Genomic DNA, 16,127 nt, shown 5'->3' with positions numbered 1-16,127 from the left:
TTGTAACTTCAAACTCAACAACTGATAATTAATAATGAGAAATCCAAGATCCAGAGATATACACTTACCATCCACTTAGAAAAACACACATGAAAGCATGAATTTCAAACAAGTTTGTCCCTTCTCATGCCTTTTTTTTTACCATAATGCATCCATTTATGTCCATATTCACACACCAAAACTTCATATAATTAGCGGCTAACAAGCATTGTTATATAGATATTGTACCAATTTTATGTAGCAAAGCATCCCAGATGGCACGAATAAATGGGTTCAAGAGTCAGATCAAGTTCATTCCTCCTCACTTCTGTTGCTTCTTCCTGGTATGTGCCACTGCATGCATTGGAAAGTAGAAATTAAACTAGCAAGTCATAATCTTAATTCATAAGCGTCAAGAATAAGAAACTTTAAATGAGTGATGTGAGATGTTACCCAATATTCAAACAAGGGTGCGGCTGTGGCAGCAGAAAGGATGATGATGCGTTGAGGCCATGGTCTTGCTGCTGCCCCCACTGCAACTGCTGCGCAGCTGTCTTCTCCCTCTCCTGGATCTACATGGAAAGATAGGCTTTTTATTAACATTTGCTCTCACAAATCATGATTTGATGTAAATATATGAAATCATGAACATGAAATTAAGGGTGAGTCACCTGCTTTGCTAGCATGGTGTTTTGCTCCTGTATTGCCTTCTCCTGTTATAGACCACAATTAGAGATATGGTTATATTTACAAGCGTTTACAAGTTCATAGAAAGCATGCATAAAGTTCTTTTAATTAATGAATATCTCCATGATTGACAAGCAAGTCATATGTTCTAAGAGGCCTTGCCTTTCTCTGAAGCTCAGAGATTGACTCATACATGAGTTGGTTCTGCAAGAGCCAAAATTTCATCAGTAAAACACCGAGAGACAGCTCTATTTGAAGGACTATAATTGGAAAAAGGGCAACCGTTAAAGCATACTTTTTTAGATTGAATGTGTTTAAGAGCAGTATCAAGCTGCTGCTCCAAATTCTGCAGCTCCTTGAGACTCAATGAGTCTAAATCTTCTCCCATATAGTGCCTGGAGAGGTTAAAGAATTGACCAACTAATTTATAAGTAAGCTAAAGAAATTCTAGATATCAGCTAGGAAGACCTATATTCTAGATGGAAGTTCATCTCTCTTAGATTATGTGCATATGTAGCAACCATGCAAATGATCAGTTTATGTAGTACCTGTGATTTTTCTGCAAGAGCTCAACCTTAGCCTTAAGCCTGTTATACTCAATGGACCAGTTTCCCTGTACATGAGTTACCAGAACATTAAGAGGTCGGTTTCAATGCAATTTTTGTAGATTGTCAATTGGCCTTTTCCTACAATGTACTATTCCCAAAAAAAAAAATAATTTGAAAGCTTCATTTTTTATCGTACCAAAAGGCAAAAACTAAGGGTATATCAGTAGCTACGCCTACTTCATTGTACAATCCAAAGACAGCAGCCACCATTAACAGCTATAAAATGTACTAAAATTAGGTACCCCCAAACTTTTTTGTTGTCAAAATGTTATCTGCAAACAGTATAAATAATTATATTAAGAACTGGCAAACTTAAGGATTGAAAGTATTTTACCTGAGAGTCAGACTCAGTAGCAACAAGCTGTGTCTCAGCATAAGAATACCTTTCATAGCGTTCAAGTATCTTCTCCATGCTGTTGCAGAAAAGGAAAAGTCAGTATCAAGGACAATCTTTTCTTTAGTGGTAATTCCCTAGTAAAACTTGTTGCAGCCTTATTACAACTCTTGTTTAAAAAACCAAAAAAAAAACACATTTAATATGGACATGTTTTTCATCTATATTAATAAACCAATATGAAACCAAGCAGACAACTTCTCATTTCATTTTTTGTTTTTGTGGTTGATACAAGAGAAGATCACCAATATTCAATCTTAAAGCCTCAGTGAACTTACCCATTTGAGTTGAAGGAAAAGTTTCACTCAAACATGATGCTGTGCTCAAATTTGATCAGGCTTGGTAATGGTACTTCTTTGACAAAATGGGCTATAATTGGTTATGAAATCAATCCATTCATTTACTGAAGAAGTTTCATCTTCTTTCTGTTTATCATGCTTTCATTTAAGAATTAAGAATTTCTTTTTCTTAAGGGGGATTTAACAAGAAATTAACTTCACCAGAGAATAAAGTTTTTTAGTGACGAATTTATCAACCACACACCTAACCTTAATAAAACTTGCCTGTCCTGCTTCAATTCAACGACCAGGAAATATTTTAGTTATTTAAAAAATGCTAAGACAGACCTATATATATTATGTATTTATTAGCCTCACGTTAGAGAAAAAAAAAATAATGAAAGAGACAGAATCCGCAGTAGGAACAGTGTGCATTCAATAATAAGCTTCTGATTTGCGAAAAGAAAAAACAAAAAATAAGCTCAAGCAATTGTGAAAATTAGTAAATAAATAGCATATGATAACTAATTTTCCATTCCCTAATTGTAAGTAATTGCACATGATTAGCTCAGGATTTCTAATGGCTTCATGTGCCATAGTTTTTCACATAATCATTGCTTTTTAATACAGTCAAGATATCATTTTTTTCGAATGAACTTAAAAACGCACTCTCTCACATCAATTTAATACATTCAGAAATTTCCTTTCGGAATGTTTTTCACAGTAATTGAACTTATCTCACATATTTTTTAAAATATTTTCATCTAATCATGACAGAAAGCAAAACCAATTCAATTATTAAGAAAAAGAAATAAAATGTTGTGAGCTTCAGTTATAAGTATTGCGCATGCTTTTGTTTGTATGAGTTCTTTTATATCTAGATAAAAAAAAAATCCCATTATTTTTCCTAACGATTAATGCCGTAAACATTTTATGCTTTTGCATTACATGAAACCAAAAGAAAAAGGAAAAAGCCTCTTGAAATTGATCCAAAGAAACCCAAATATGTCACATGTGAAATTTATTTCTAGCATTATTACATACAACTAGTAACCCCCCTCTCTCTCAAGCAAAAGTCAAACATGCCTCTATATTCATGGCAGCTCGAAATTAAACCTAATATTTGACATCAAGCAAAGAGCATCGAAGCAAACCTCTTTTTTCCTTCTTTCATTCGCTCTTTGGGGGAGGGGGTTGAGAGGAAAGGAACCTAGATAATTGATTCGTGGAATACAATGTTCTCTAAAATATAAGACTCAATGTTGCCCTAATTTTCTTATATATTTAGACTTTAGACCACAGTGCATTTCATAATTCATTTCATAATTTTTTTTTTATATTATGGATTTACATTTGATGTCATGTCAGTGAAATAATGACATCTCATAAAAATTAATTTTAAATATATTTTTAAGATTAAGTATATTTGCTTTTTAGAATTTTAAAATATTAAGATTAATTTTTTTATGAAGTGTTATTGTGTAATTCATAATCATTGTATAACATTTATATATAAACAGTATATCAAATATAAAGAGATTAAAACTCGTAATAACTATGTAATTTTTCTAGTGCTTAAAACTTAATTAGTTTTATCTGAGTAACATCAAAACTTAATTCCTCTCAGCTACTTCATAGCATCTCTTACAAAGACATCTCTTCTAAATTTGTGAATTGGGGGATTCAAAATTTTTTTCAGAGATGTCCACTTATAATATATCTAAAAAATAATTGATAGATTTATCAATTTTATGGTGTCCAAAAAACATTTTCCTTCAAAATTTCTTTCTAATCATCTTTGAGGATGTCTAAAGAAAAATTTTGAGAGTGTTCAGTGGAAACTTTTCCTTTAAATCTTGTTAGGACACCCTCCCACTAAAAGTGGATCTTGTTCTGAACTTGTTGATGATAAAAGTTTCAAATTTAATCATTGCGATAATTAGGAAATTAATGAAATAAATTTAGCTGTGGTTATTTGACAAAGGAACTAAATATCTTAAGAACAGCTGAGAATTCTAATAAGTGATGAAAGATGTCACTTATGCAAATATTAAAAGATTAGGGTTTTCCATCTCTGAATAAATATTCCAAATGTAATAATTTATGCAAGTAATTAAGAAGAAACACAAAAAAAAAGCTTCTTTTTTTATATATAAAAATGCCCTAGAAGAAGACAGAACATCATAACTGGAAATGAAAATCTTTGTCCAAGCCAATCCCTGATGGTGTTGGAGGTTCAAGAATTGGATTATAAATCCACTAATATATAACTTGAACTTATTCATTACTGACTAATTACCAGTTCAGTTCTTCCTTGGAGGCATTTATTGTATAAGAAAAAGGAAAGTTACAAAATATATAAAGTTGCTGTAATTTGTTCAATGGTTTTAGTATCTATATTTTTTTTTTTATCAATTACATGTATCAACAAAAATTAAAATTATAATCAAACAGTTTTTAACATACAGCAAGAAAAAAATCAACAAATAAATCAAACCAACAATTAAAAAATCAATATTTAACTGGACGAAACCCAAATTTAGTGAGACTTGAACTTAAAATTTTAAAGTTTCAGGGTCTCCTCTTACCTTTGAAACAAGGCTTGATTACCTTTTATCTATAATCTTTAAGCTTGAGAGGTTTGATAAAGAATTTTTATAAATGTTTAATATTCATGATCATCATGTTTGTGAAATTTTTTTTATGTACTATTAATTATTAATTCAATTGTAAAAGTTTTTAAAATATAAAGTTTGAAGTATAAATGAGTGAACTTTTTAAATATTTATGTAAGTAAATTTCTTTTGAATTTAGAGCAGGTAAAAGCTCATCTAATAACTTTAATTATTCTCAATCAAAATTAAAAAAAAAAAAAAAAAGTAGGATGGAATACAGGGATTACTCCAGAACCGATTAATATTCAAATTTGAAAATACTTTAAAAAGACAACATATATAACAGAGGAAAAGATGAAATTCGAATAAAAGAATTGGTGAGAAAGAAATTTTTTTTTCTCAAGAAACAAACAGAAAATGTACTCCCACCCACCAAAAACTGCAAAAACCTAAATCTAGTAGGGGAAAAAAAGAAAAAAGAAGAGATCATTCAAAAATATATAACTTTGGAAACCACTTTTACCTAGTATAGGCAGATAACAACCAACAGGTGTAGTCAGAAGCTGGATTCTCTGGAATCTTCAAAATTTTCAAGTGTGAAAAATCCCACTCTTTGTCCCCTCAAAAAAGTGTAAAATCCCACTTTTTCAAACTACCAAAAAGATACATATACCCTCTTTTAGGGTTGTTACTTTGGACTTGGGTGTTCTTGGATCGCCAGAAAGAGGGTCTAGGTTTTAAGAGCTGGTGAGGGAGAAGACATAGGGAAATTGTAGCTTTGTAGGGAATATAAACCCTCCAAAAAAAATTTTAAGTACCCAAAGTAGATTAGAAGATGACAAGAGGATGCAATACTATAAAAGTATTTCAATTGATTTATAATGTTTGAACAAATTAAACCTATTTCCATTAGAAAGTAAGTTAAAGCATACTTTTAGGTATTTTTCTATCTTTAGAAGAAAATATGTTTCTTAGGTATGATTTTACTTTCAGATGGCAAACTAGATTTTATTGCAAAGTTTTGTATTTTCTCCTAATTGAGAAAGTTAGACCATCTAACTAGAACCAAATGCAATAAATAAATAAATAAATGGAAATTTTCTTCTTCTTCCATTGGTCAATAACTTTGTGACTGAACTACCCAAAAGTTTCCATTCCTTTGCTACTTTGAGGGTGCCTGAAACTCTTCTGATATAAAGACCTTCTTTTGGCTAAGCTGTTATATGCCTTTTTTTCACCCGTTGGCTGTTAGCTTTGTATGAAATCCAGGGAACTGCGCATATCTATTTAAGTCCTTTAATTCTTAAACAAGAAAAAAAAAAACAGGAAACTCAGTAAATTCCTAGGTTAATCTCGACTTATTACTATTTTTCAGTCTGAAAATCTTGGAAAGTACTAAAAGAAGTATATGAGAAGAAGATTGTCCTTCTTTTGTTACAGGGAAAACCTGTATAAGTACATGGATCTTCAAAAGATGTTGCACCAAATTGAAGGGTAAAAAAGTTGTTAAAAGCAAGCAGAAGAGAACCAGATTACTAGACCAAAAAAAAGGGGGAAAACCTGAATGAAAAAAGATGGATGAGGAGAAAATAGAAGAGTTACCAGGAATCAGTGGAGTATTCAAAGAGCTTCCCTTTGTGAGAGAAGACAATCAAAGCGACCTCAGCATCGCACAAGACAGAGATCTCATGAGCTTTCTTCGACAACCCAGCTCTCCTTTTGGAGAAAGTAACCTGCCTGTTGATCTTGTTCTCTATCCTCTTCAACTGAACCCTACCTCTCCCCATCTCTTTCACTCTCCTCCTCAACAACCCAACAGAACACCAAAACAAGCAAAAACCCAAATTCTGAAACCAAAACAGAAACAAGGAAGATCAAGTAAAAAACCCAAGTTGGAATCCTTCTTTTCTTTTCTATTTCCTCTTCCTCTCGTTTAGTAAATGTGAAGTGTGTCGGAGAAAGCAGCACACATATATAAAATTGGAAATACAAGGAACAAAAAAAAAAAAAAAAAGCCAAAAACCTCAAAGAAAAAGTGGTTTTAGGGAAATTTGGTGGGTTTTGGGTAAAACCAGTGTGGTTTTTTAACAATGTGCTGTCGACTCCCCATTGGTTATCATGACTGTGTAGTCGTTATTGTATGGTGTTGGAACCATTATTTTTTTTTCTTTCTTTTCTTTTTTAGAGGGCTTTTCTTGTTATAGGCTATAGATGCTAATACCGTCAGGACCTGTACGGGACCCCCCACTGTTACACGCTTCCTGCTGACGGCGGAGCAATGCATGTAATAGCAAGCGGGTAAAACTTAAAGTGGTAGGAGCCAAATTTTTTTTTTTATGCTTGGTTTTTGAATTTATTGGAAAATTATAAAAAAATGGTTTTCGTAAAATAATTATATTTAATTTAAATAAATTTATTTGTATTAATTTAAAAAAAAAATAAAATTTTAAACTTTGATGAATCTTCGTAACTTTTAAATAGATCTGATAATTTAAAATATAACATTATAACACGATATAAATATAAAATATAAAAGTAATGTAATTTAAATTTTTTTTTTTTTTAAGATTGAAATAAAGATATTATGTATATAAAAGAGTTCGTTACAGCCAAGATACAAAATCACAAGATCTGTGCACTCCTATCTTATTTAGAGAGTCCATAAAATAATTAGCATGTACAGAAATGATGGTTTTAACCCTAACAACGAGATTGAACAGCCTATTCAGCAAATCATTATACTTTCAAGGACATTCACAGACTTTGTTGAGCCAAGTTGTAACAACTTTGGAGTCGCTTTCGATAATGATATCAAACAAGGGATCTAGATTGGCATTAGCCACAATAGTAAGGGCTTCAACTACCACCAACAGCTCTGCGAGGTTCAATTCCTTGACTCCAATATTCTTGAAAAACATTAGCAATAATTTCCCCTTCCAATTGTGGATAAAAACAATTTAAAGTTTTAATAATTATTATTTTTAAATTTAATAAAATTAAAAAATATATATTTCATATTTTTGTATAGATACGAATTATAACACATAATTTTCATATAAATCACGATATAAATACATAAATCATCAGGTTTACTTTTGAGTTTAGATTATTACTATTTAATTTTTTTCAAAAAAAAAAGATTATTATTGTTTAATGATATTATTAGTGTATGTTTATAAAGATTAATTAGTGAATAGGATATCCTATTCCCTTAAAAAAGGTTAATAGTTTAAAACCAAACTTAAATTCTTCCTTTGAGTAAATCAATCACATATGTAAAAAAAAAAAAAATGATAATAACATCGATGTTATTAAAATTTTAATAAGGTAAGATATCATACCTTATTAAAATTTAAGTTTAGAAAAAATAAATACAATATAAATTTACAGTAATAGAAAACGATACGCAAGCTTGGATAAACAAGGCTACCATCAGTCTTTGGAAATATAGTGATGTTCGTAACAAACTGTATAATCTCTACTCTAGAGTGAATAAAGTTTCTTTTGTCCACATTTATAGAGAGACCGATCCTTTTGCTTATTCTCTGGGTGTCCATAGAAAGAATGACTTTATAGCTTGGTTGTAGCTTTTTCTATCAATAATATTAATCTCTTTTACTGTTCAAAAAAATAAATTTACAGAACAGTACTTTGTAAAAGATAAATAAATAATAACTTGCCTCCTTTTTTCTTCAATGTTATTTTATTTTACCCCGTATTTATAACCAAAATATGTCTTGTAGTACAAGAGAAAGGTAAAAAAAATATTGTTTTTCTTTCCTTGTAGTTACTTTTATCAAATACATATATAAAATATGTAATTCCTTTTTTTTTTTCTCTTCCTAGTCAATAGGATATCCTATATATAAGATTAATGGATTTTAGAATTATGGTATGTACTATATATATAAAACTGAATTTATTATGATTTATTGGTATTAATGTCCAGTAACTTTAATGTTATAATTGCGTATGCAAAAACTATGCTCCAAGTGTTAGACTTCAGTCAAATTATTGGATCAATTAAGCACAATTTTATGCATACTTCGATGTATATAATCATATAATCTATATTCGAATAGTTGTCCATCTTGTTAAGAAAAAAAAAAAGAAAAGAAAAACCAATTATCGCATTTATATGTGTAAGTGAGTCAAGTTTATCAGTTAGAACGAGTGATCCGATCCATAAATAGTTCTAGTGATGCCTTTGATGTGTCTTTAAACATTTGGCAATGAAAATCACAATAGTTTTATGGATAGAATTGGGACCAAATTTGAGTGGCTGCTTCTTGTTGATCTGCCAATATTGCAAATGAGAGTGATCGATATCGGCCTCTTTATTGGATGTATATCAATATGCATGCAACTATGCATAGACTGAGCAATTAAGTGGTCCAACATTATTCTGTAACATCAATCAAACTTCCATTATTATACGGAGGCATCATTTTCACTGACAAGCTTGTAAGCGCAAAATATCAAACCTCAAACCTTGCATAAATTCACCTCTGACAAAAAATAAATGAATCAATCGGGTTAAACTTAATATTAAAATTGATAATTAATCAGTTTCCTAATAATTACAAACTCCCCCTATTAAAAAATGCATATTTGTCTATTTAATCTTTTATAATCTAGATTTTAATTAGCCAAATATGAATTTGTTGGTAATTTAAAATATGGTGCATCCCACATTAGATAGAAATATTTAATTATTCATGAATAAAATTAATTTTTGTATTAATTTTATTTATATTTTAAATAATTATATTTGAACATAAACAATTATTATATGACAAATTATCATAATTATTTGAATAAATAGATTATTATTCATAAAGATCATGATTATATAAAATGTCATAAGTATTTGAATAAAAGTTTATATCTGTTCATTTATTATAAATAAAATTTTCAGTATAACCATTTTTACTATTTTTTAATTAGATAGTTTGAGATTTTATTGTATCCTGAGGTATAATTGCATTTAAGAAAATATTTTTCATGCTTCAAAGCTAAAATTTTTTTCTATTATTTCACTTTTCTTATTTATTTTTTCTAACAATTTAAAGGCAATTATGCCTTTATATTTTGTATAAGAAAGATACAAGAAAAAAAAAATTGACAAATCTTTAGAAACAAGTATGGAAAGCTTCAATTATCCAAATAATTTTTTGATGAAATAAAATACAAGATAAGTTTTTTGTTATTATCTTTCTAGTTTTTATATTCTACTAAAAGAATTGATGATTAATAATTCATAAGAAACTTTGGGTCTCATTGAATTTTTCTTTCTTTATTGACTATTCTTTTAATCTTTTAATTCTGAATTAAATTATTTAATTTATGATTGATGATTTTATGGTATGTTATATGTGAGTTTTCTTGATCATGGCATTGAATGGTCATGAACATAAAATGGATAAGGAGAACCTGCTAGCTTTGGTTCTGAATATTTTAGAGCCTTGTTATATTTTGGTAAGATCATGGTTATCAAGTCAAAATGATAAAATTCTCGATAATTATTTTAAGGCATAAAAGAAATTGTGAATTTGTAAATCTTTTCGAAAAAGAAGTATATTTTCTTGTCATAAAATCATATTTTATGGTCAATATTCAATGATTGCATTTTATTGACAAAAGAATAATGCATGATTCATATTATTTGATTTATATAATATTATTTTGACAGGAAATAAATATATTGTCTAAGATAACTTCAATTTAATTAGAGAAGTCATATAATTCTTTATAACTAGTTAAAATGCTTTCTATTTATTGGGTGAAAAAATTTTATGTATTTTATAATTTGGACACAAAATTTATAGTATTGTGTGGTTATACATGAAATTTTGACTATTTTTAATGACATGAACCATGGTGGATATGACTTTAGCATCCATGATAAAATAATTTTATAAGTATCCATGAGTTGGTATAAAAGTCTCAAAAGGAGACAATAGAAAGTATGAGTTTACTAAAAGAAAATAATTTTGAGGATGATTATGTTTGACATCATGTTTATTGATGTATACTCTCATATTAAGTTAAAAATATAGAAGTTTTGAAACTTTTATGAAAAGAAAATATTAAGGTATAAAATATTTACTAGTTATCTTTCACCAAATATGGATTTGGAGGTCTCCTACTAAAAAAAAAACCCACCAAATAGTGAAAAGATGAAAAAAAATGGCAATTTGATATAATATCTTGATAATTAAATAGGACATTCTTTAATAAAAGAATACATATTTGCACGTGGTGGAGGTAATAAAAATCAAAAGAAATAAAAATTTATCACCATAGTGTTGTAAGACTTTAGTATAATTTTATGAGCAAATTATACAGCTAATAAGTTTAGTAAACTTATTAAAGTAAAACCATAAAAAAAAGTCCTTACATATCTTAAAAAGACTAAAATAGTTTGATTTATTCATTGATTTTATCCAATTATACTAAAAGTATAATTATATTAAAGATGTATTAAAGTATGAAAATAGAATGGTTGAAATTTATGAGTATAGAACTGTGGCCACAATCAATACCATCTATTTCTTAAATGACAAGAACGAGATAACAATATCTAGAGCATGTAAATGATATGCAAAACAAAAAATTTGGACATCTTAGCCTAAAGTGATTATATTAGAAATTCAGTCTCAAATTGGGGTAAATACCATAAAAAAAAATTAAATTTCAAGATATTTTGTTAGTAATACTATTAGTAGAATGGATTTAAATCTTTACTATTAAACACCAATAATAGGAACCCAACTTTGAACTAGTAACTTCTAATTTCAAAGTCTAATGAGTAAAAATAAGTTATTGTTATATATTTGTTAAGTACTAGTAAAATTCATTCAAATTTTAACAACTAGTATGATCCATTGCATGAGAATGATGAGTTTTTATACTCTTAATAGAGTTTTAAATGTCTAAAGTAATGAAAATATAATGAAAGTCTACCTATATAAATATAGAAGTTGTGCCGCTTTAACAAAATATTTTTGAGTTTTTTTTGTAAATGTTTATGAATAGGATAAGCACATTGCCATAATAATGCTAAAGCGGTTATAAACCTCTGACAAAAGAATAAATAAGTATTATATATGTTATATCTTTAATTCTAACACTAAGAGTTAAGGTTTAATTTGTGGACACTATCAACTTTGTTAGCATTTTAAGATATATATGCTAATTGAATGTTTAAATCGAAAAGATACTATCTTATATTCATAATATTTATTTGAGTGGAAGGTTAAAGATTAAGCACCATCATTCCAAACTAGTGAAGGATTGTTGATAGTTTAAAATGTGTTGCATCCCACATTAGATAGAAAGATTTAATTATTGATAAATAAAATTAATTTTTCATATTTTAAATAATTATTATATGACAAATTGTCATAACTATTTGAATAAATATATTATTATTCATAAAAGTCATGATTATATAAAAAATCATAAACATTTTAATAAAAATTTATATCTGTTCATTCATTATAAATAAATTTTTCAGTATAATCATTTATACTAATTTTGAATGCATAGTTTAGGACTTTATTGTATCCTAGAGATATAATTGCATTTAAGAAAATATTTTTTACGCCTCAAAGTCAAAATTCTTTTTTATTATTTCTTTTCTCTTATTTATTTTTTCTAACATTGCAAACACAAGAAAATGGATGTTATTCTAAAAGGATACTTCAATGGTTAAAATTTAAAATTTTTCTTCGCTTGAAGAACGGAAATTCAAGTATATATAGCTATAGTTACAAAAAGTTGGCATCATAACAATAAATTTATACGGTTTTGTAACACTTCCCCAATTCGGCAATTTGTAGTAAGTTGAAATTTGTCTTTTTTTTTTTATTTCTTTGTACATGCATCTCTTCCTTTATAATTAGTATCTTGAAACTTGATTTTTAAGCTTCATTGCATTTTATATGTAGAATATACTACTAAACTACAACTAGTGTCAAAATTTTGTACCCAAATGGCATCAATCGTTTCTTAATAAAATAAAAAAAAAGTTTTAATATGGCACAATTTTTTTTGGTACCATACAAAAGAAAAAGCCAATGTTCAAACAAAATTTGTCCTCAAAAACATGTAATCCCAAGCAAAGATCAACAAAATATTGTTAACCACCCTAGAAATTATATATGATTGATTTTGTATATATCCACGTCGCATGAAAACGACTATAGTTAAAATTTATATTTAAATATTTGGTTTAATGATAGACGCATGTATTTCTGAATACATGGTTCAAATTTCTCTTTCTCGAAATTGTACTTTCGATAAAAAAATATAGGTAGAGTTTCAATATTTTCCATAAAATTTCAAACTTGCTAATTAATAAACTCATATCATATTGGTGTTATATGTTTGACAAATGACATATTGGTTAAGCATGTTCTTGGCATGCCTTCTGATGTCTTTATCTTCTTTTTTGCTCTGTTTTTTTCCTCCTCTCTGTCAGCTGATCTTCTTTTTTTCTGGCTTTGTTGTCAGCTGTTTTCGTTCATCAACTTTCCCCCTCTAATAATAATTTTTGCTTCAGCTTTGCCAAAAAGAACAAGAAAAAAATTTTTGGGTGAACCCTTCATAGTGGCATTTTCCTTTTTCTTTCCTATTGAAGCTGCAGAAGATTCGTATTATTGGCAACAAATAACAAATAAAGCGAAACCAAGAGAATCTCATGCTCGTGGGTTTAAAAATTTGAAGCCAGTGATATTTCTTTTACTTCTTTTTGCAAAGTTTTTTTTTTTTTTTTTTTGGTTAACTTTGCCGCAGTAATTTACTTGCACGTGAGGCTGTGGCAATGGCGAAAGCTAGCTAGCCTTTTGCTATAAAGGTTGGGATTCACTGTTTTTGGTTTTCAACATAGGTTATCACCGGTCGAAAAGAAATTCATGAGAAATATGGTTATGGAAAATGGAAAATTAAAGGAATTTTAATTTTGTTAAATCATAGAATTAATTATACTAAAGGTCCATTTGAAAGGGTAATGAGATTGATTTCGATAAAATGAAAATCAGTGATAAAGATAAAATTAATTTTTATAATAATAAGATTAAAATCAATGATAAAATATGTATTTTAACATAGAAACAGCAGTGACAATATATTATATATGTAGTGAAAAGAGAAAATGACTTTTAACAAAAAATGAAAAAGTTACAAAATTTATATGAATAATTTTATTTTAATATTGTCTCATGCCTATATTATTCATATATTTATTATCCAACATTTCACTTGAACATATTTTGTTAAGTTAATTAAACAATGAAAACATTTATTATTAAATAAAATGTTCGAATAAAAAAAGAATTCATTGCATTTTTAAACTAAAGATCAAGTAACAATTGTTAGACTAAGTTTGAGGGTTTAATTTTTGTTCTTTTTTATTTTTTAGCTCTTAATATTAGGCACAAATATTTGTTTTCATTAGTCATTTCTTAACTAAAAAAACAAATAGAAAGCTAAATTTACAATAAATTTGATTTCCCAAAGTCTTTTCCCTTGGCTACTCTTTGTCTTTTGCTTCAAATTGAGGTGTCAAATCAATACAATATTAAGGTAAGAGCAACGGGTACTAGGAATGGTAAACTTATCTAAACCTACTAGGTTTCGATTCAATCTATTTTATAAAGACATATTTTAAAAATTGAATTTCAAATCAAGTTGGGTTGAATTTTTATTTAAATTGAGTTGGGTTGAAGTTGAATTTTGGTAAATTCGTCTCGATTCAGTATGTGTGTGTCTATATATATATATATATATATATATAAATATATATATATTCCTTTATATCGAGTTGAATTGATTATACTTTTATATATATGTGAATCAGATCGAATACGAAAACAATTACACATTGATATTACTTTTGTCTTCTTTTTTCAAATCTCGATTTATTTACATATACAAAAAAAAAAATGGCATAATGTTAATTATTAAGTATGCATTCTAAACAAATTACTTGTTTTGATCAATAGAGAATTTGAGGTAAAATAATTAAAAAAAAAAACTTTTGTCTATGGTAAGATATTATCTCCAAAACTCTCTAATCAAGCAGTTAGCAAAATGGGAAATTAATATTTAATATGGTTGAATATTATGGCAATTCTTCTCAACCATGTGGCAATTTTGTCACCATCCATATTTCAATATTGAACAGAGAAACATGAAACTCACCTCACATCTCCATTAGGTATATCAAACCCTATCAAGCACCAAAACACTTTTCTTGTATTTGTCAAATTAGTAATGCTATACTTCACCATGAAAATTTTCCTTCACTTTTGTATGGAAACTGGCAACGTGGGTTAAGTTTGGTCAAAAGGAAAAGCTCCCCTTAATGGGGAGAAAATAAAGCTAAATTCAGGGGCAGTGGTTGGCAGCCATGAGCATATATGTAGCATTCACATGAAGAACTAAGGGACTTTTCTTTGACAAACTGATTAATAGTAGTTTAGGTTAGTACTCTTACCATTTTTGCGGCCTGAATAATGGGATTTTGAGCTATCTAGCATTCATTTGGGTGCTTAATTAAATTCATTTTTCCCTTTTTTTTTTTTTTGGGGGACTTGGCCTATCCAATCCGGATCCATCGTCAAGTTCCGACTCGAACCGACCTTATAAAGTTAATTTTTTTTAAATCATATTTCAGGTCAAATCATGTTAGGTATTTAAAAAAAAAATTTGGGGTTGGATTTTTATGCAAACTCGTCCTATCTTAACCTATTCAAATATATATTATTTTTTATTATTTATTTAATTTTATATTTATATTTTATATTTAAAATAATATTAAAAATATTTTATATTAAAAATATTTTATTTTATTAATTTTGGATTGGATCAACTGTAGGTTTAAACATATGCCAGTCATATCAAGTTTGGATAAAAAAATAATATTTTTATATTAGGTTGAGTTTGGGTATTAAGTTTATAAAATCAAGTCGATTTAAGGGTAAGCAAAAATCGGCCTCAATCTGATCCATTATCATCCTTAATGCCAAGTTGATTATGGACATTATTAATAATTTAATATGAATAATAGATAACAAAAGAAAAAAAAAAAACTTGTTAAGATATTCACAATGATTATTAAATCCTTTTTTTTTTTTAAAGATAGAAAGATTTTACTAAGAAAATCAAACATACAAGAATATATAGTTCAAGTTAAAAAAAAAAAAAAAAAAAAACAACCCACATGCTAGGAAAAAGTCCATTGAATCTGAAATTTAATCTAATTAATTTATCCAATCAATTTTAAAAGATAATATCCAATAAATTTATAATTCAAATACAAATTCTTGTAATCTATATCTCGTATCTCATATTATGATTACTTTTGTACTAAAAACACCCACTAAAGTCAAATTTAAAGATTGTTATTTTTTAAAAAAAAATTAAATATCCCATTTCTTTGAATTTTCTCATATGTAAAAAATAAAATAAAATAAAATAATAAAGCAAATCCAAGTTAGCTGCCTAGACCAACACTCTCTTCTTGGAGATTTCCAACCCTCCAACAAAGAAAATCCATTAC

General features: G+C 27.9%; 1 protein-coding gene across 2 annotated transcripts; it reads right to left on the bottom strand.

The window, feature by feature from the left end:
- On the bottom strand, window positions 1–6,617 carry LOC111282197 (agamous-like MADS-box protein AP1). 2 transcript variants are annotated; one of them, XM_022870187.2, is made up of 8 exons: window positions 6,164–6,617; window positions 1,609–1,687; window positions 1,215–1,279; window positions 962–1,061; window positions 829–870; window positions 651–692; window positions 433–551; window positions 1–333 (listed from the first exon to the last, which is right to left on the bottom strand). In XM_022870187.2, exons 1-8 carry the CDS (start codon window positions 6,346–6,348, stop codon window positions 234–236), a joined length of 732 nt encoding a protein of 243 aa, XP_022725922.1. In that variant the 5' UTR covers window positions 6,349–6,617; the 3' UTR covers window positions 1–233. The 2 variants fall into 2 exon arrangements, with proteins under 2 accessions (XP_022725922.1, XP_089616660.1); XM_089760534.1 differs by having other exon boundaries at window positions 433–545; window positions 6,164–6,510.
- Window positions 6,618–16,127: the final 9,510 nt, after the last annotated feature.

Source organism: Durio zibethinus, chromosome 5, assembly GCF_047325235.1.
Source record: "Durio zibethinus cultivar Kanyao isolate XHJ-2024 chromosome 5, ASM4732523v1, whole genome shotgun sequence".
In the NCBI taxonomy this organism is placed as follows: Eukaryota; Viridiplantae; Streptophyta; class Magnoliopsida; order Malvales; family Malvaceae; genus Durio; species Durio zibethinus.
This window is presented reverse-complemented; position numbering and strand designations above follow the sequence as displayed.